The sequence below is a fragment of the Salvelinus sp. IW2-2015 genome, linkage group LG19 (genome assembly GCF_002910315.2).
Source record: "Salvelinus sp. IW2-2015 linkage group LG19, ASM291031v2, whole genome shotgun sequence".
Lineage (NCBI taxonomy): Eukaryota > Metazoa > Chordata > Actinopteri > Salmoniformes > Salmonidae > Salvelinus > Salvelinus sp. IW2-2015.
Window position 1 is genome coordinate 35030213 of NC_036859.1, and position 21329 is coordinate 35051541.

The 21329-nt window shown below is 43.6% G+C and overlaps 1 protein-coding gene across 1 annotated transcript in view; it reads left to right on the forward strand.

The window, feature by feature from the left end:
• The window catches only part of LOC111978920 (cilia- and flagella-associated protein 57-like), a 57969-nt gene that overhangs the window by 4507 nt on the left and 32133 nt on the right, over positions 1–21329 (forward strand). Inside the window, 10 exon segments of the mRNA XM_070449004.1 lie at positions 94–246; positions 1924–2063; positions 7378–7543; positions 7731–7844; positions 7992–8204; positions 8713–8886; positions 10762–10923; positions 11346–11501; positions 17929–18022; positions 18526–18716. Coding sequence (XP_070305105.1) covers positions 94–246; positions 1924–2063; positions 7378–7543; positions 7731–7844; positions 7992–8204; positions 8713–8886; positions 10762–10923; positions 11346–11501; positions 17929–18022; positions 18526–18716 — 1563 coding nt within the window.

Below are 21329 nucleotides of genomic sequence, written 5' to 3' on the forward strand. Positions count from 1 at the left end.
GTGTGTGTGTGTGTGTGTGTGTGTGTGTGTGTGTGTGTGTGTGTGTGTGTGTGTGTGTGTGTGTGTGTGTGTGTGTGTGTGTGTGTGTGTCAGATCCCTGCAGACCCGTGCAGCAACGAGCCGAGTCATGCGGAGCAGCAGGAGATGGTCACGCTGTGTATCAGCCCGTCAGAAGAGACCCTGGTCACCAGTACAGACCGTGGTCAGCTCTACAGCATCACCCTGTCCTCTGCTGAGATGAGCAAGGTGAGCAGTGATATAGTGAAAATATAGGCCTATATGTATAGTACAGGAGGGCCGGCCCTTTTGTTTTATCAGGAACCAGGAACCCAACTCATAATCATAACTCGAGTTAGATCAAAATAGCATACAAGGAGTTTTACTATGACTTTGGCAGTGCATCGCCGGACGAACCAAGTCTCTGGGAAGGAACATTTTAAAGGACCTCCTCTTGGCATCAGAGAGAACATTTTGCAGTTTTCAAGCTAATATCCTGTAATTCTACACCTTTTGTCATGAGGAAGAGAGAACATTAATTTCCTGTAATTCTACACCTTTTGTCATGAGGAAGAGAGAACATAAATTTCCTGTAATTATACACATTTTGTCATGGGGAAGAGAGAGAACTGCAGTTTTAAAGCTAATATCCTGTAATTCAACACATTTTGTCATGGGGAAGAGAGAGAACTCTGCAGTTTTAAAGCTTCAATTACAGTGCATTTATGTTTGTTTTTAAATTCAGTATTTAAGTAACTGTCCAGTGTTTACAGATTTCTATGAAGTATGACCTATAGTTAATGACAATATGAGTGATACTTAGTTTTCAAAAAAAAATAATAATAATAATAATATGTTAAAAAGCTACTTTTCTGTGTTGGAATGGTGTGGGTGTACTTCAACAACAGAATGGTGTGGGGGTATACCGGTCATTAAAAAATATTCATGTGAGTAGACTGCTGATTGGCCAGCGCAGCCAAGGCAGTATGAAATCCTAGCAAGCATTTTTTAAATGGTCTGTTTGAGATACAAGTTTGAGGAAAAGGAGGCTGGTGGGAGGAGCTATAGGAGGACAGGCTCATAGTAATGGCTGGAAGGAAACGAATGCAACAGTAACAAACATATAGAAACTCCATTCCATTAATTCCATTCCAGCTATTATAATGAGCCCAACCTCCTAAAGCTCCTCCCCCCAGCCTTCTCTGCCTCCAACTTGTATCTCAAACAGACCTATTTTCAATTGATTTATTTTGAGATCTGGCCGCAGACCCCACTTTGAGAACCCCTGGTATATGATATAGATCATATGGATGTGTGCAAGGTGAACAGCTGCTATGGCATTCTATGCTAAAGCATGCTGGGCTCACAGTCAGCAGGATTAGGTCCAGGTTAGGTCCAGGTTAGGTTAGGTCCAGGTTAGGTCCAGGTTAGGTCCAGGTTAGGTCCAGGTTAGGTCCAGGTTAGGTTAGGTCCAGGTTAGGTTAGGTCCAGGTTAGGTTAGGTCCAGGTTAGGTCCAGGTTAGGTTAGGTCCAGGTTAGGTCCAGGTTAGGTTAGGTCCAGGTTAGGTCCAGGTTAGGTTAGGTCCAGGTTAGGTTAGGTCCAAATGCTCCTTTTCTTTATTTTGTCCTTCTATCCTTCCTACTGTCATTCCTTCCTTCCAATCCAGAGGAATATAGTTGAGAGCCTGAGATTGAGTGTGGATATGTCTAAGTGAAGTATATTGACCATATTGGTTTCCCTTTAGACAATCCTTTCACCCGCAATGGGCACTTGTACACTCCTTCCCTTTCCATTTCAAATAATTGGATTGGTGCATGAAAGTAAGTTAACAAGTGAACACTTTGAGCAGAAGAGTAGAGAATTGGGACGTTGAAAGGCTTGTGTGCCTCATGCACTAAACTCAATTTCTCTGTGTTGTCCACCAGGGGGAGCAAGCCCACTTTGAGTTCCTGTCCCACTCGTTTCACTCCAACATCATCACAGGTCTGTCCATCTGCATCCGCAAGCCCCTCATCGCCACATGCTCCCTGGACCACTCTGTACGCATCTGGAACTTTGAGACCAAGTAAGAGATTATCTCTTTTCTTTTCAATGGGAAAAATTTCAATCTGAATTTTTAGTTCACTTCCTGATTTGACTAAATTGAAATGGAATCGACCACCAACTGTGTTCTCCATTAGTGTACGTCTGTTGTCTCTAGATTATATATTTCAGCGTTTTTCATTCCATTCCATTCTATTCATATTGTGGGACAAAACTTGAGAATAGGGTGACCATATGTCCCGGATTTTGCAGGACAGTCCCGTGTTTTGGCCCATTGTCCTGCGTCCCGCAACCAAACAGTCATGTCCCGCATTTTATCAATAAATTAAAACACCACTAATTTACCAAAAAAGATATACAGTACCAGTCAAAAGTTTGGACCCACCTACTCATTCAGGGGTTTTTCTTTATTTGTACTATTTTCTACATTGTAGAATAATAGTGAAGACATCAAAACTATGAAATAACACATACTGTATGGAATCATGTAGTAAGCAGAAACGTGTTCAACAAATCAAAATATATTTGAGATTCTTCAAATAGCCACCCTTTGCCTTGATGACAGCTTTGCACACTCTTGGCATTCTCTCAAACCAGCTTCACCTGGAATGCTTTTCCAACAGTCTTGAAGGAGTTTCCCACATATGCTGAGCACTTGTTGGCTGCTTTTCCTTCACTCTGCGGTCCAACTCATCCCAAACCATCTCAATTTGGTTGAGGTCGGGGGATTGTGGAGGCCAGGTCATATGATGCAGCACTCCATCACTCTCCTTCTGGTCAAATAGCCCTTACACAGCCTGGAGGTGTGTTGAGTCATTGTCCTGTTGAAAAACAAATTATAGTCCCACTAAACGCAAACCAGATGGGATGCAGTATCGCTGCAGAATGTTTAGGTAGACATGCTGGTTAAGTGTGCCTTGATTCTAAATAAATCACAGACAGTGTCACCAGCAAAGCACCCCCACACCATCACACCTCCTTCTCCATGCTTCACGGTGGGAACCACACATGCGGAGATCATCCGTTCACCTACTCTGCATCTCATAAAGACATGGCGGTTGGAACCTTAAAATGTCTAATTTGTACTTGTAACGGCGGTCCTCCTTCTCTTCAGTCGAAAAGGAGGAGTATTGATCGAACCAAGGCCAGTGGAGTTTGAACACATATTATTAAACGAAAAAACACGAACTTGAATAAACTAACAAAACAACAAACGGTGTAGACAGACCTAGACGACGAACTACATAAAACAAGAAGAACGCACGAATAGGAAACATAGACTACACAAACTGAAAAAAACCGTAAACAGTCCCGCGTGGTGTACAGACACAGACACGGAAGACAACACCCACAAACAAACACTGTGAACAGCCTACCTAAATATGACTCTTAATCAGAGGAACGCAAAACACCTGCCTCTAATTAAGAGCCATACCAGGCAACCCTAAACCAACATAGAAACAGATAACATAGAATGCCCACCCAAACTCACGTCCTGACCAACTAACACACAAAACTAAACAGAAAAACAGGTCAGGAACGTGACATAACCCCCCCTCAAGATGCGTACTCCGAACGCATCACCAAAAAGTCCAGGGGAGGGTCTGGGTGGGCATCTGACCACGGTGGTGGCTTAGGCTCCGGGCGTGGTTCCCACCCCACCATAATCAATCCCCGCTTCCTTAGCCTCCCACAAGACCACCCTCCAAAAAACCCCACCTAAATTTAGGGGCAACACCAGAATCAAGGACAGCTCTGGGACAAGGTAGCTCAGGACATAGGGATAGCTCAGGACAGAGGATAGCTTAGGAGAGAGAGGTAGCTCAGGATAAAGAGGTAGCTCAGGATAGAGGGGCAACTCCGGACTAAGGGCAGCTCCGGACAGAGAGACAGCTCTGGACTGAGGGGCAGTTCTGAATTACTAGCCGCTTCTGGCTGAGGGACAGCTCATGGCTGACTGACGGCTCTGGACGCTCATGGCAGGCTGACGGCTCTGGACGCTCATGGCAGGCTGACGGCTCTGGACGCTCATGGCAGGCTGACGGCTCTGGACGCTCATGCAGGCTGACGGCTCTGGACGCTCATGGCAGGCTGACGGCTCTGGACGCTCATGGCTGGCTGACGGCTCTGGACGCTCATGGCTGGCTGACGGCTCTGGCTGCTCATGGCTCTCTGACGGCTCTGGCTGCTCATGGCTCTCTGACGGCTCTGGCTGCTCATGGCTCTCTGACGGCTCTGGCTGCTCATGGCTCGCTGACGGCTCTGCTGCTCATGGCTGCTGCGGCTCTGGCAGATCCTGTCTGGCTGGCGGCTCTGGCAGATCCTGTCTGGCTGGCGGCTCTGGCAGATCTGTCTGGCTTGGCGGCTCTGGCAGATCCTGTCTGTTGGGGCTCTGGCAGATCCTGTCTGGTTGGCGGCTCTGGCAGACCCTGTCTGACGGACGGCTCTAGCGGCTCCTGTCTGGCGGGCGGCTCTAGCGACTCCTGTCTGGCGGACGGCTCTGTAGGCTTCATGGCAGACGGGCGGCTTTGCAGGCTCACGGCAGACGGGCGGCTTTGCAGCTCATTGCAGACGGATGGCTCAGACGGCGCTGGGGAGACGGATGGCTCAGATGGCGCTGGGAGACGGATGGCTCAGATGGCGCTGGTGAGACGGATGGCTCAGATGGCGCTGGTGAGACGGATGGCTCAGATGGCGCTGGTGAGACGGATGGCTGCTGCCGGATACTGCGCACTGTAGACCTGGTGCGTGGTGCCGGAACTGGAGGCACCTGGCTAAGGATAAGCCACCTTCCTACTAGTGCGGGGAGCAGGGACAGGGCACACGAACTCTCAAAGCGTACTCTATACCTGGTGCGTGGTACCGCACTGGTGGGACCCGGGCTGAGGGCACGCACCTCAGGACTAGTACGGGGAGAAGCTGACAGTGTGTACAGGACTTAGGAGACGCACAGGTGGCTTAGTGCGTGGGGCCGGAACTGGAGGCACCGAACTGGATACACGCACTATAGGGAGAGTGCGTGGAGGAGGAACAGGGCTCTGGAAATGCACTGGTAGCCTAGTGCGTAGGTGAGGCACTGTAGGTACTAGGCTGGGGCGGGGAGGTGGCGCCGGAAATACCGGACCGTGGCAGGCTACTGGCTCTCTTGAGCATTGAGCCTGCCCAACCTTACCTGGTTGAATGCTCCCGGTCGCCCGCCCAGTGCGGGGAGGTGGAATAACCCGCACCGGGCTGTGTAGGCGAACCGGGGGAAACCATGCGTAAGGCAGGTGCCATGTATGCCGGCCCGAGGAGACGCACTGGAGACCAGACGCGTGTGAGCCGGCCTCATGACACCTGGCTCAATGCCCAATCTAGCCCTACCAGTGCGGGGAGGTGGAATAACCCGCACCGGGCTATGCACACGTACAGGAGACACCGTGCGCTCTACTGCGTAACACGGTGTCTGCCCGTACTCCCGCTCTCCACGGTTAGCCTGGGGAAGTGGGCGCAGGTCTCCTACCTGCCCTAGGCCCACTACCCCTTAGCCCCCCCCCAAGAAATTTTTGGGAGTTACTCACGGGCTTTTCGGGCTTCCGTGCAAGACGCGTCCCCTCATAATTCCGGTTTCGAGCTTGATTCTCCGGCTTCCATCCACGTCTCCTAGCTGCCTCCTTAAACCACCGCTCCTGGGCTGTGGCTGCCTCACTCTTCTCAGGAGAGCAGCGATATTCTCCAGTTTGCGCCCAGGGTCCTTTTTCCTCTAATATTTCCTCCCAAGTCCATGATTCCTGTGTAGCAGGCCACTGCCGAATTCACGCCGCTTGGTTCTGGATCGGGTGGTGGTTCTTAACAGCGGTCCTCCTTCTCTTCAGTCGAAAAGGAGGAGTATTGATCGAACCAAGGCGCAGTGGAGTTTGAACACATATTTATTAACGAAAAAACACGAACTTGAATAAACTAACAAAACAACAAACGGTGTAGACAGACCTAGACGACGAACTTACATAAAACAAGAAGAACGCACGAATAGGAAACATAGACTACACAAACTGAAACAAACCGTAAACAGTCCCGCGTGGTGTACAGACACAGACACGGAAGACAACCACCCACAAACAAACACTGTGAACAGCCTACCTAAATATGACTCTTAATCAGAGGAACGCAAAACACCTGCCTCTAATTAAGAGCCATACCAGGCAACCCTAAACCAACATAGAAACAGATAACATAGAATGCCCACCCAAACTCACGTCCTGACCAACTAACACACAAAACTAAACAGAAAACAGGTCAGGAACGTGACAGTACTCATCAGACCAAAGGACAGATTTCCAACGGTCTAATGTCCATTGCTCGTGTTTCTTGGCCCAAGCAAGTCTCTTCTTCTTATTGGTGTCTTTAAGTAGTGTTTTCTTTGCAGCAATTTGACCATGAAGGCCTGTTTCACACAGTCTCCTCTGAACAGTTGATGTTAAGATGTCTCTGTTACTTGAACGCGGTGAAGCATTTATTTGGGCTGCAAATATGAACTTATCTTCTGCAGCAGAGGTAACTCTGGGTCTTCCTTTCCTGTGGTGGTCCTCATGAAAGCCAATTTCATCATAGGTCTTGATGGTTTTTGAGACTGCACATTTTCCGCATTGACTGACCTCCATGTCTTAAACTAATGATGGACTGTCGTTTCTCTTTGCTTATTTGAGCTGTTCTTGCCATAATATGGACTTGGTCTTTTACCAGATTGGGCTATCTTCTATATACCACCCCCCTACCTTGTCACAACACAACTGATTGGCTCAAATGCATTTAGAAGGAAAGAAATTCCACAAATTAACTTTTAACAAGGCACACCTGTTAATTTAAATGCCTTCCAGGTGACTACCTCATGAAGCTGGTTGAGAGAATGCCAAGAGTGTGCAAAGCTGTCATCAAGGCAAAGTGTGGCTACTTTGAAGAATCTAAAATATAAAATATATTGGTATATATTGGTTACTACATGATTCCATATGTGTTATTTCATAGTTTTGATGTCTTCACTATATATGTAGAAAATAGTAAAATAAAGAAAAACCCTGAAATGAGTAGGTGTGTCCAAACTTTTGACTGTTACTGTATATATATATACATGTAGGCTACACTCTCATTGTCCCTCATTTGAGTATTTTAAATGTGGTCACCCTACTTGGGAAATCTACGCTCAATTCAAACGTTAGTGCAAATCTCCTATTGGCTCCAAAGCATGATTTACACCAAATAGATTTATAAAAAGTACTAACGTCCTGGAGCGTAGCCAATCAACCACAGGTTTATATTAACACTGTGTTCTAAATGAGAGTCTTCTCCTCCTGTGTCAGTGTGCTGGAGCTGCATAAGGAGTTCCAGGAAGAGGCCTTCAGCGTGGCCCTGCACCCCTCTGGTCTCTTCATCCTGGTGGGCTTCTCCGACAAGCTGCGCCTCATGAACCTGCTCATCGACGATGTTAGGACCTTCAAGGAGTTCACTGTCAGGGGCTGCAGAGAGGTGGGGGAAGGGTTGGTGTTGGGGTGGGGTGTGTAGGGTACTGTATGTGTGTGTGTTACAGGTACTCCATGTCAAAATAAACTTCCCTATAGATACTGTCAGTTTAACTAAATGAATTCATATTGTATTGTGATCAATGGAATAATAAGCCATGTCTTGTTGCTTGTCTGTGTTTCTCTCTTCCCAGTGTGTTTTCAGCCATGGGGGACACATGTTTGCTGCTGTCAACGGAAACCTCATCCACATCTACTCCTCCACTACATTTGACAACCTCTTAAATCTGAAGGGCCACAATGGAAAGGTGTGTTTTCCCTTAACAGGAAAATCTATGGTCCTGTACTCATCAAACATCATTTCCCTCAGAGACTGTGTATGAAACCCAGCTGGCTGTCACTACTACATCTCCCTGCTGTCTGACTTGTTATTGTGTATAAATGATGTCTGTCAGGTGCGGGCCATCGTGTGGAGCACGGACGACAGTCGCCTGGTGTCGTGCGGGATGGACGGGGCCGTGTACGAGTGGAACACGCTGAACAGCAAACGCGAGTCGGAGAGCGTTCTGAAGTCCTGCAGCTACACTGGCGTCACCATCTCGCCCGATGCCAAGACTATCTTCGCTGTGGGGACAGACTGTACCCTTAAGGAGATCCAAGACTGTCAGGTGGGATTGAGGTTATACCCTCAGCTAAGGGTGGTTCCCTAGATAACACTTTGTGCAACAACTTGAATTCTCCCTTGCTCTCCTTCTAAACAACATCATTTAAAAAAAAAGTTTGCCAATGAGTCAAGTCTACAAAACTTAGTTTAGGTAACTGTGTTGGGAACAAATTGTAGTCTTGGGAGTAGAACACTGCATTTAGATTGAATGTTTCATCCACAGAGATCCATTTCTATGGTTTCATCGATGAGAAAATGTGCAGAATGTTGGCCCAGTTTCATCTTTCTCCCTCTTCTCCCTCCTCTCCACTGTCAGGAGAGGAAGCCACTTATTCCCCTGCCTCGCCACTGTGAGGAGAAGAAGCACCTAGTGGGAATGACATGGTGTACTAGCGTGATCCCAGATCTGTTTGTGCTGCCTTGCCAACTATGGCCATAGGTGTTGGCGAGAGAGCATAAACTGATCTGGGACCTGGCTTGTGCTTTGTACCAATGTGACAAACTGTTCTCAGATCCTTAGGGAGGTGGCAGCGGACGACGTGGTCTACACCACCATCGCTATGTCCCGCTCGGGACGGATGCTCTTCGCAGGGACCTCCATCGGGACCGTCAGGGCCATCAAGTACCCTCTATCCACACAGAAAGACTGGATCGAGTACCAGGCCCACTCAGGGGCTGTCACCAAGGTGGGTGTGTGTCGTTTTGCCCAATCCCAGAACATTCAATTGTGGAGTACCTGAAAGATCTGTTTGTGTTGTCATTCCAACCCCTTTGGTCATCGCCATGAGAATGACGACTACAGTAAGATTTGACAATACAGCACAAACAGATCTAGGAATGTCCAAATCTTGCAGATCAATTGATGCTTGATCTATGATATCTCGGGCCAGACTAGGACTTTTCCACCACCATCAATAAAACACCAAATTATGTATTTTCTCGTGGGAGAATGGTGTCGCATCCCTCCAATAGAGTTCCAGACACCTGTAGAATCTATACCAATAGAGTTCCAGACACCTGTAGAATCTATACCAATATAGTTCCAGACACTTGTAGAATCTATACCAATAGAGTTCCAGACACCTGTAGAATCTATGCCAATAGAGTTCCAGACATCCTGTAGAATCTATACCCAATAGAGTTCCAGACACTGTAGAATCTATACCAATAGAGTTCCAGAACACCTGTAGATCTATCCAATAGAGTTCCAGACACCCTGTAGAAATCTATACCAATAAGTTCCAGACACCTGTAGAATCTATACCAATAGAGTTCCAGACACCTGTAGAATTCTATACCAATAGAGTTCCAAGACACCTGTAGAATCTATACCATAGAGTTCCAGACACCTGTAGAATCTATACCAATAGAGTTCCAGACACCTGTAGAATCTATACCAATAGAGTTCCAGACACCCTGTAGAAATCTATACCAATAGAGTTCCAGACACCTGTAGAATCTATATACCATAGAGTTCCAGACACCTGTAGAATCTATACCATAGAGTTCCAGACACCTGTAGAATCTATACCAATAGAGTCCAGACACCGTAGAATCTATACAATAGAGTTCCAGACACCTGTAGAATCTATACCAATAGAGTTCCAGACACCTGTAGAATCTATACCAATAGAGTTCCAGACACCTGTAGAATCTATACCATAAGAGTTCCAGACACCTGTAGAATCTATACCATAGAGTTCCAGACACCTGTAGAATCTATACCAATAGAGTTCCAGAACACTGTAGAATCATACCAATAGAGTCCAGACACCTGTAGAATCTATACAAAGAGTTCCAACACCTGTAGAACTATACCAATAGAGTTCCAGACACCTGTAGAATCTATACCAATAGAGTCCAGACACCTGTAGAATCTTAACCAATAGAGTTCCAGACACCTGTAGAATCTATACCAATAGGTTCCAGACACCTGTAGAATCTATACCAATAGAGTTCCAGACACCTGTAGAATCTATACCAATAGAGTTCCAGACACCTGTAGAATCTATACCAATAGAGTTCCAGACACCTGTAGAATCTATACCAATAGAGTTCCAGACACCTGTAGGAATCTATACCAATAGAGTTCCAGACACCTGTAGAATCTATACCAATAGAGTTCCAGACACTGTAGAATCTTATACAATAGAGTTCCAGACACCTGTAGAATCTAATACAATAGAGTTCCAGACACGTAGAATCTACCAATAGAGTTCCAACACCTGTAGAATCTATACCAATAGAGTTCCAGACACCTGTAGAATCTATACCAATAGAGTTCCAGACACCTGTAGAATCTATACCAGGGTGCATTGAAGCTGTTCTGGTGGCTCCTGCTGGCCCAACACCTTAAGACACTATATGTTGGTGTTTCCTTTATTTTGGCAGTTACCTGTACATTGTACAGTAAAGTCTACTGAATGAACACATATAAATAATGATGATCACATTGGTCTTGTTCAGTAAGGAGAAAGTGTTTCATAATGGAATGAAACAAGGAGGTACCACCTGAACACTTAAATAAAAGGTATTCTTTTTATTACCTTGTCCCCACTCAGATGGTGATCACGTTCGACGACCAGTATCTGCTGACGGTGTCTGAGGACGGCTGTCTGCTCATCTGGAAGATCATAGACAAGGAGGGCCGCGGCCTGAAGAGAGACAAGGACATCACCTACGCTGAGGAGATCCTCATCACCAAGTCAGACCTAGAGGAGAAGGTACTGGCCATGATGGATTATGGAGAAAAAGAGGGCGACATACGGGAGAGAGAAAATACAGTTAAAACATGAGATACTAGCATGTCTTTTGATTTACATCTGGTTTGCTCAATGCTACTAATGCTTTGAGTTCCATGCCTCTAGTAGGATTATGTAAATGGTTATCTTCATCGTAGTCTAGGTTGTTGCTCTTGATCATGCATTGCCTTCCTACTCTCTGTCCCCCAAAAACTATACTCTGTTCTATTCTACTGTTTTATTCTACTCTGTTCTATTCTATTCTGTTCTATTGTACTCTATTCTGTTCTATTGTACTCTATTTCTGTTCTATTGTACTCTATTCTGTTCTATTGTAATCTATTCTGTTCTATTGTACTCTATTCTACTCTGTTCTGTTCTACTGTTCTATTCTACTGTAACAGAACCAGATCATGATGGAGCTGAAGACCCGTGTGGAGGAGCTGAAGATGGAGAATGAGTACCAGCTGCGTCTGAAGGACATGAACTACAACGAGAAAATCAAGGACCTCTCAGAGAAGTTTGTCCAAGAGATCGAGTCCCTCAAGACCAAAAACCAGGTACGACCAGTGGCGATTTTATCATGTATTTTAGCATGCCCCTTGGTGGGCAAAAGAAATAGATGTGGGATGCATGCCAGCAAAGCCACTACACAACACAACACTAAAGAATGCATTAATTACACTATACCACTGCTACACCTGGCTATCAGCAGAGCCTTGTCTGGCAGCGAAACAGTTCATTCAGCCTCATCTACTGACTTAAAAAAAAAACATAGCTGATATGGCTGACTTACTTAAACAAATGTGGTTTCTACTGACAATTGAGATGGAAAAACTATGGCATAAGAGGACGACAAGCGGATAAAAGGCAATCCGTAATTTTGATTAAGACATTCATGAGCGAGCTAGGACGGACGTAGTCAATATAACTATCTGTTCAGCACTTTTGAAATGTACAGCGACAGAATTCAGAACATGGTCCGTTCTTACAGTGTTCTCCCTGTACACCAAGTCAGAACCGTAGGATAAATAAAGTGGGTATATAAGCAAACAATAAAAGCTCTTACAATATTCGATGATTACATTTCTCTAAAACAAGTTATAGGCTACATGTGCACCACCAAGTCAGAACAGTAGGTGAAATTAAGAGGGGTAAATAGACCAAATTATTAGGGTGAGGCACATGGGCTACTAACATCTTACTACACAACATACATTTAGTATTACTTTCTTAGCTATAATATACATATCTCCCTAATATTACAGCATTTATGCAGCAGCATACAAGACAATTTTGGACTCACCTTGTTGTGATGTGCTCACTTGAACAGGAAGGTGGCGCGGCGGTCCTTCGTGGGCAAATTTTGTCATCAAAGTCTGGCATTCTCTGGATTTATGGTGCGTTCAAGACAACCGGGAACTCTGAAGAAGAAAAAAAAAAAGTTTGAATCATGATGACGTCAGTGATCTTCAGGTCGTAGCTCTTGAAAGATGCCTGAGTTCCCGATTTACAATTCCGTGTCGGATGAAAGTTCAAAGCTTATTTTCCCAGTCGTAGCTCGTTTTTCCCCGAGTTCCCAGTTGTCTTAAACTCACTAAAGTCAGATTTTGAAGTTAACAGTTGATTTGAGCGCGGCACAAATCATGCTTCATTGACAGCATGGCCAGTGTTGAATGTTTATCATTTTAAACTAGGAAAAGAGACCCTTAATCTTAGACTTGGGACCACACAGCCACTCCACTGAATAGCAGGCTAGTGATGCTTTGCAATGCTTGCAGTTAGCCACTGATTCCTTCCAAACCACTCATTGTTGAATTGGCGATTTCCAACTTGTTGCGTAATGTTTATGTCCAATGGCCGATGAGCACCGATATTTTTCATCTATAATTTCTCTTCATTATTTCTCTTCATATGACAAGGATTAAAAGGATTTGTCAGTAGATTGTCGACTTGATTCATGATGATGACTGCTAGCTAAGATTTTGAAAGTATGATGTTGACATGATCAGTCCAATCAAAGCTGCTGTACATATAACGTGATTTGACGTCCTTTTATCTGTGGCCAATGACCTTAAGCCTTTTTGGATGGGCACTTCTAATGTAACTCTATGGGAGCACCCAATGGGCTAGAATTTTTTTAGTCTACCCTTAGACTTGGCGGTGACGTAGTGTCCCCATGAGTGACAGAACACTGAGCCAATCACAGAGCAACGCTCCGTATTTTCTGCTGGCTTGTCCCACCATCACAGAAAGAATTTTGGAGCTGCCTTACTCAAGAAAACAAAAAAGAGACCATGTTTGTATGCTGCTTTACTAACTCAATGATATATATATATTTTCTTTTGCAATGTTGGCAAACTTATATGACACGTATTAATGCCAATTTATGATTTTTTGGGGGCTAATTTGTTGCTTGGCCCACAGTTGCGGGCTGCGGTACAGGTTTCTGGGACAAACTATCACTGGGATATGCTGTGGATAGAGCACTGTGTCACTGGCATATGCTGTGGATAGAGCTCTGTGTCACTGGGATATGCTGTGGATAGAGCTCTGTGTCACTGGGATATGCTGTGGATAGAGCTCTGTGTCATCGGGATATGCTGTGGATAGAGCTTGTGTCACTGGGATATGCTGTGGGATAGAGCTCTGTGTCACTGGGATATGCTGTGGATAGAGCTCTGTTGTCACTGGGATATGTCTGTGGATAGAGCTCTGTGTCACTGAGATATGCTGTGGATAGAGCACTGTGTCACTGGGATATGCTGTGGGTAGAGCTTTGTGTCACTGGGATTGCTGTGGATAGAGCTCTGTGTCACTGAGATATGCTGTGGATAGAGCTCTGTGTCACTGGGATATGCTTGGATAGAGCACTGTGTCACTGGGATATGCTGTGGATAGAGCTCTATGTCACTGGGATATGCTGTGGGTAGAGCACTGTGTCACTGGATATGCTGTGGATAGAGTCTGTGTCATGGGATTGCTGTGGATAGAGCTCTGTGTCACTGGTATTGCTGTGGATAGAGCCATGTGTAACTGGGATATGCTGTGGATAGAGCTCTGTGTCACTGAGATATGCTGTGGATAGAGCTCTGTGTCACTGGGATATGCTGTGGATAGAGCTCTGTGTCACTGGGATATGCTGTGGATAGAACTCTGTGTCACTGGGATATGCTGTGGATAGAGCTCTGTGTTGCACACGCATTGCCCAATTGTTCTGCCAGTACCACGGCACAACCTAACCTTTGTAGAGTCTGCACCTGCTTCCTGTTGAGCTTGATACTGTGTGCAGTTGAGACTGTTGTGAATGTGGGGCTAAACCCAAGCATGCTGCTATCCAGATAAAGTACAACTATTGAATCAAGGCTGGTGAACTGCACTGCATTTAAATCGTCTTTCTAATACTGTTGACCTGGGCCTTGAAATGAAAGGATGCAACCAATAACAACCTTACCTGACCTCTATTAGGCCGAATGCAGGGTACTGTTTGTGAGCACTAGACTACAGTAGAGAGTGAATATGTTTTTAGCAGGCTACTGAAGAACAGATATCTGTTTTCCTATGAGTGAAGAAGCTAAACGAGCGCTTTGTGCAGACTACATCTCTTATAAAGGAAAGCAGATGTTTGTCTTCAGTAGCCTTGCTAAAAGCAGATATCTGTTCTTCAGTAGCCTGCTAAAGCAAGATATCTGTTCTTCAAGTAGCCTGCTAAAAGCAGATTCTGTTCTTCAAGTAGCCTGCTAAAAGCAGATATCTGTTCTTTCAGTAGCCTGCTAAAAGCAGATATCTGTTCATAGCTGCTAAGCAATATCTGTTCTTCAAGTAGCCTGCTAAAAGCAGATATCTGTTCTTCAAGTAGCCTGCTAAAAGCAGATATATTTTTCAAGTAGCCTGCTAAGCAGATATCTGTTCTTCAAGTAGCCTGCTAAAAGCAGATTATTGTTTCTTCAAGTAGCCTGCTAAAAGCAGATATATGTTCTTCAAGTAGCCTGCTAAAAGCAGATATCTGTTCTTCAAGTAGCCTGCTAAAAGCAGATATCTGTTTCTTCAAGTAGCCTGCTAAAAGCAGATATCTGTTTTTTTCAGTATGCCTGCTAAAAGCAGATATATGTTCTTCAAGTAGCCTGCTAAAAGCAGATATCTGTTCCAAGTAGCCTGCTAAAGAGCGATATCTGTTCTTAAGTAGCCTGCTAAAAGCAGATATCTGTTCTTCAAGTAGCCTGCTAAAAGCAGATATCTGTTCTCTCAGTAGCCTGCTAAAAGCAGATATCTGTTCTTCAAGTAGCCTGCTAAAAGCAGATGTTATGTTCTTCAAGTAGCCTGCTAAAAGCAGATATCTGTTCAAGTAGCCTGCTAAAAGCAGATATCTGTTCTTCAAGTAGCCTTGCTAAAAGCAGATATCTGTTTTTCAAGTAGCCTGCTAAAAGCAGATATCTGTTCTTCAAGTAGCCTGCTAAAGCAGATATATGTTCTTCAAGTAGCCTGCTAAAAGCAGATATCTGTTCAAGTAGCCTGCTAAAAGCCAGATATATGTTCTTCAAGTAGCCTGCTAAAAGCGAATATATGTTCTTCAAGTAGCCTGCTAAAAGCAGATATCTGTTCTTCAAGTAGCCTGCTAAAAGCAGATATCTGTTCAAGTAGCTGCTAAAAGCAGATATATGTTCTTCAGTAGCTTGCTAAAAGCAGATATCTGTTCAAGTGCCTGCTAAAAGCAGATATATGTTCTTCAAGTAGCCTGCTAAAAGCAGATTATGTCTTCAAGTAGACTGCTAAAAGCAGATATATTTTTCAAGTAGCCTGCAAAACAGATATATGTTCTTCAAGTAGCCTGCTAAAAGCAGATATCTGTTCTTCAAGTAGCCTGCTAAAAGCAGATATCTGTTCAAGTAGCCTGCTAAAAGCAGATATATGTTTTTCAAGTAGCCTGCTAAAAGCAGATATCTGTCAAGTAGCCTGCTAAAAGCAGATATATGTTCTTCAAGTAGCCTGCTAAAAGCAGATATATGTTCTTCAAGTAGCCTGTCTAAAGCAGATATCTGTTCTTCAAGTAGCCTGCTAAAAGCAGATATCTGTTCAAGTAGCCTGCTAAAGCAGATATCTGTTCAAGTAGCCTGCTAAAAGCAGATATCTGTTCTTCAAGTAGCCTGCTAAAAGCAGATATCTGTTCTTCAAGTAGCCTGCTAAAAGCAGATATATGTTCTTCAAGTAGCCTGCTAAAAGCAGATATCTGTTCTTCAAGTAGCCTGCTAAAAGCAGATTCTGTTCTTAAGTAGCCTGCTAAGCAGATATCTGTTCAAGTAGCCTGCTAAAAGCAGATATATGTTTTCAAGTAGCTGCTAAAAGCAGATATCTGTTCAAGTAGCCTGCTAAAAGCAGATATATGTTCTTCAAGTAGCCTGCTAAAAGCAGATATATGTTCTTCAAGTAGACTGCTAAAAGCAGATATATGTTCTTTCAAGTAGCCTGCTAAAAGCAGATATATGTTCTTCAAGTAGCCTGCTAAAAGCAGATATCTGTTCTTTCAAGTAGCTGCTAAAAGCAGATATCTGTTCAAGTAGCCTGCTAAAAGAAGATATATGTTCTTCAAGTAGCCTGCTAAAAGCAGATATCTGTTCAAGTAGCCTGCTAAAAGCAGATATCTGTTCTTCAAGTAGCCTGCTAAAAGCAGATATATGTTCTTCAGTAGCCTGCTAAAAGCAGATATCTGTTCTTCAAGTCCTGCTAAAGAGATATCTGTTCAAGTAGCCTGCTAAAAGCAGATATCTGTTCTTAAGTAGCCTGCTAAAAGCAGATATCTGTTCTTCAAGTAGCCTGCTAAAAGCAGATATCTGTTCTTCAAGTAGCCTGCTAAAAGCAGATATCTGTTCAAGTAGCCTGCTAAACAGATATCTGTTCTTCAAGTAGCCTGCTAAAAGCGTGTTTGTTTTCAAGTAGCCTGCTAAAAGCAGATATCTGTTCTTCAAGTAGCCTGCTAAAAGCAGATATATGTTCTTCAAGTAGCCTGCTAAAAGCAGATATCTGTTCTTCAAGTAGCCTGCTAAAAGCAGATATCTGTTCTTTCAAGTAGCCTGCTAAAAGCAGATTTTGTTCTTCAAGTAGCCTGCTAAAAGCAGATATCTGTTTCTTCAAGTAGCCTGCTAAAAGCAGATATCTGTTCTTCAAGTAGCCTGCTAAAAGCAGATATATGTTCTTCAAGTAGCCTGCTAAAAGCAGATATCTGTTCTTCAAGTAGCCTGCTAAAAGCAGATATCTGTTCTTCAAGTAGCCTGCTAAAAGCAGATATTGTTCTTCAAGTAGCCTGCTAAAAGCAGATATCTGTTCTTCAAGTAGCCTGCTAAAAGCAGATATCTGTTCTTCAAGTAGCCTGCTAAAAGCAGATATCTGTTCTTCAAGTAGCCTGCTAAAAAGCAGATATCTGTTCTTCAAGTAGCCTGCTAAAAGCAGATATTCTGTTCTTTCAAGTAGCTGCTAAAAGCAGATATCTGTTCTTAAGTAGCCTGCTAAAAGCAGATATATGTTCTTCAAAGTAGCCTGCTAAAAGGCAGATATATGTTCTTCAAGTAGCCTGCTAAAAGCAGATTCACTCAGCTATTGCCTATTTCTCACAATCGTTACTGTTTACTCTAATGCAGCACCTGGTATGGTACAAATGTGCAGATGTTTGTATGTCAACACAGTACATTTTCCTTTGAGAGAACCCTTCATTCAGGGTCGTGGTCCGTCTGTCATGCATATTCACAGCCTATATGTTTATATACATTATTCAGTTGCGGACCTGGCTTCAAATACTATTTGAAATCATTTTGAATACTCTTATCTGGGCTTGACTGAGCTTCCCTGTTTCAACAGAACCAATAGAAAAAGTTTTTAAAATGACAAGGCTAAAGTAAACGTTAATTGATGAAGAAAATTGAGGCAATGACAAGGCTAAAGTAAACATTAATTGATGAAGAAAATTGAACCCAGGTCTGATCTGTTGTGTTGCAGGTCCTGAAAACGGAGAAAGAGAAGCAGGAAATGTCCAACCAGGAGGTCATGAGGGAGGTTGTGGAGAAACACTCCAGAGAGCAGCAGGATTTCGGTAAGAGAGAAATAAATAAAAAAATCTACGTAACCGCACGTAAATGCAATTTCTTAAGATTCAATAAAATATTCTGAAACCTTTTGACCTTAGCTGAATGTAACCTCTTAATACTTTACAACAGAACTCATCCAACAGACCATTCAGACTAAGTTTTGTATTCAATAACCCTGCTGGGCCCTGTATTTTACACCCTTCACGAGTAGTGGGTTTGATTCCTGCATGGGCCACACCGTACGGTGTAAACTGTTTAAGGTAAAGGTGTCTGTTAGAGGAACATTTTTTATAATTTTTTTATTTAACTAGGCAAGCCAGTTAAGAACAAGTTCTTATTTACAACGATGGCCTAGGAACAGTGGGTTAACTGCCTTGTCCAGAGGCAGAACGACAGATGTTTACCTTGGCAGCTCGGGGGATTCGATCTAGCAACCTTTCGATTACTGGCCCAACGCTCTAACCACTAGGCTACCTGCCTCCATGTCATCATCTTCGTCATTCCCCAGAGTCGACCAGTAACCAGAAGCTGATGCTGGAGTACGAGAAGTACCAGGAGCTGCAGCTCAAGTCGCAGCTCATGCAGGAGGGCTACGAGCGGCAGCTGCAGGCCATGGAGGACAGCAAGGGCCGCGCCCTGGAGGAGCTCACCCTCTTCTACGAAGCCAAGCTCCAGGAGAAGATGCTCATGCTGGGCCAGGTGAGGGGGGGTAGAGGGTAGGGACTGAGGGTCTGGGGGTGGGCGGATGGAGCTAGGATGTACCCTGGAGGGCTCACCCTCTTGTACGAGGCCAAGCTCCATCACAAACTGTCATCAAAGATACTACTCTAGAAAATAGCAAACTCAGGGCTTCTTGATCTATCACATCCACGTTGTCATGCTGCGTCACGCGGTTGATACTGTGGCTGTTTCAACTACAGCGGGTAAAGAGGAACACACAACGGTAGGCTATAGCGAATATAACACACCAAACCACACCCGCAAAACAGCTCTCGCTCGTGGCTTCTAACATTTCTTAATGAGCAGGCGGAAAAGCCAAGTTCAGCCCCTCTTTAAGCTTATCATATTTGTGTATCTGAGTTCTGATTTTGTGTGTGTGTGTGCTGTCTCTTATACACATCTAGAAAATAGAGAAACACACGACTCATTCATATCCAGTCCTCGAATGGTCTTTGAAACAAAGGGTTAACTACATTCAGTATTCCATGAGAAAATGCTTTTTTAAGCTTCACATCTATGTTATACGCTTCCACGTACAGTATGTTTAGCTTCCACACTACAGTATGTTACATCAGTGACAGTGTCCACATACAGTATGTTATAGCTTCACACATACAGTATGTTATAGCTTCCACATACAGTATGTTATTAGCTTCCACATACAGTATGTTTCACTTCCCACATACAGTATGTTATACTTCACAACAGTATGTTATAGCTTCCACATACAGTATGTTATAGCTTCCACATAGTATGTTACACTTCCACATACAGTATGTTACAGCTTCCACATACAGTATGTTATAGCTCCACATACAGTATGTTATAGCTTCCACATACAGTTGGTTGTTAATAGCTTCCACATACAGTATGTTATAGCTTCCACATACAGTATGTTATAGCTTCCACATAAGTATGTTACAGCTTCCACATACAGTATGTTATAGCTTCCACATACAGTATTATAGCTTCCACATTCAGTATGTTATAGCTTCCACATACAGTATGTTTACAGCTTCCACACAGATGTTATAGCTTCCACAATACAGTATGTTATATAGCTTCACATACAGTATGTTTATAGTTCCACATACAGTATGTTATAGCTCCACATACAGTATGTTATGCTTCCCACTACAGTATGTTATAGCTTCCACATACAGTATGTTTATAGCTTCCAACATACAGTATGTTATAGCTTCCACATACAGTACGTTATAGCTTCCACATACAGTATGTTATAGCTTCCACATACAGTATGTTATAGCTTCCACAATCAGTATGTTATAGCTTCCACTACAGTACGTTAAGCTTCCACATACAGTACGTTATACTTCCACATTCAGTATGTTATAGCTTCCACATAATATGTTACAGCTTAACATACAGTAGTTATAGCTTCCACATACGTAGTTATAGCTTCCCATACAGTATGTTATAGCTTCCACATACAGTATGTTATAGCTTCCACATACAGTATGTTATAGCTTCCACATACAGTATGTTATAGCTTCCACAACAGTACGTTATTAGCTTCCACATACAGTATGTTATAGCTTCACACACAGTATGTTTAGCTTCCACATACAGTATGTTTTAGCTTCCACATAAAGTATTTATAGCTTCCACATACAGTAGTTAAGTTCAATCAGTATTATAGCTTCCACATACAGTATGTTAAGCTTCCACAACAGTATGTTAGCTTTCCACATACAGTATGTTATAGCTTCCACATACCGTACGTTATAGCTTCCACATACAGTATGTATAGCTTCCACATCAGTATTGTTATAGCTTCCACATACAGTATGTTATAGCTTCCACATACCAGTATTTAAGCTTCCACATACAGCTATGTTATAGCTTCCACATACAGTATGTTATAGCTTCCACATACAGTAGTTATAGCTCCACATAACGGTACGTTATAGCTTCCACATTCAGTATGTTATAGCTTCCACACAGTATGTTACAGCTTCCCATACAGTATGTTTATAGCTTCCAAATACAGTATGTTATCAGCTTCCACATACAGTAGTTATAGCTTCCACATACAGTTGTTGATAGCTTCCACATACAGTATGTTATAGCTTCCACATACAGTATGTTATAGCTTCCACATACAGTATGTTACAGCTTCCACATACATGTATGTTATAGCTTCCACATACAGTATGTTATAGCTTCCACATACAGTATGTTTAAGCTTCCACATACAGTACGTTATAGCTTCCACATACAGTACGTTATAGCTTTCCACATAACCAGTATGTTATAGCTTCCACATACAGTATGTTATAGCTTCACATACAGTATAGACGCTACAATATATTATATGAAAATATCTGTTGAAATATTTGTTCTATAATCTATTGAATCTCCACTTCTCATTCACACCTTTAAACACATGCTTCTCCTCCGGTCCCCTCTCTGTCTTCTCCCTTCTCTGTCTTCTCCCTCTCTGTCTTCTCCCCTCTCTGTCTTCTCTCCCTCTCTGTCTATTCTCCTTCTCTGTCTTTCCCCTCCTCTGTCTTCTCCCCTCTCTGTCTTCTCCCTTCTCTCTGTCTTCTTCCTCTCTGTCTTCTCCCCTCT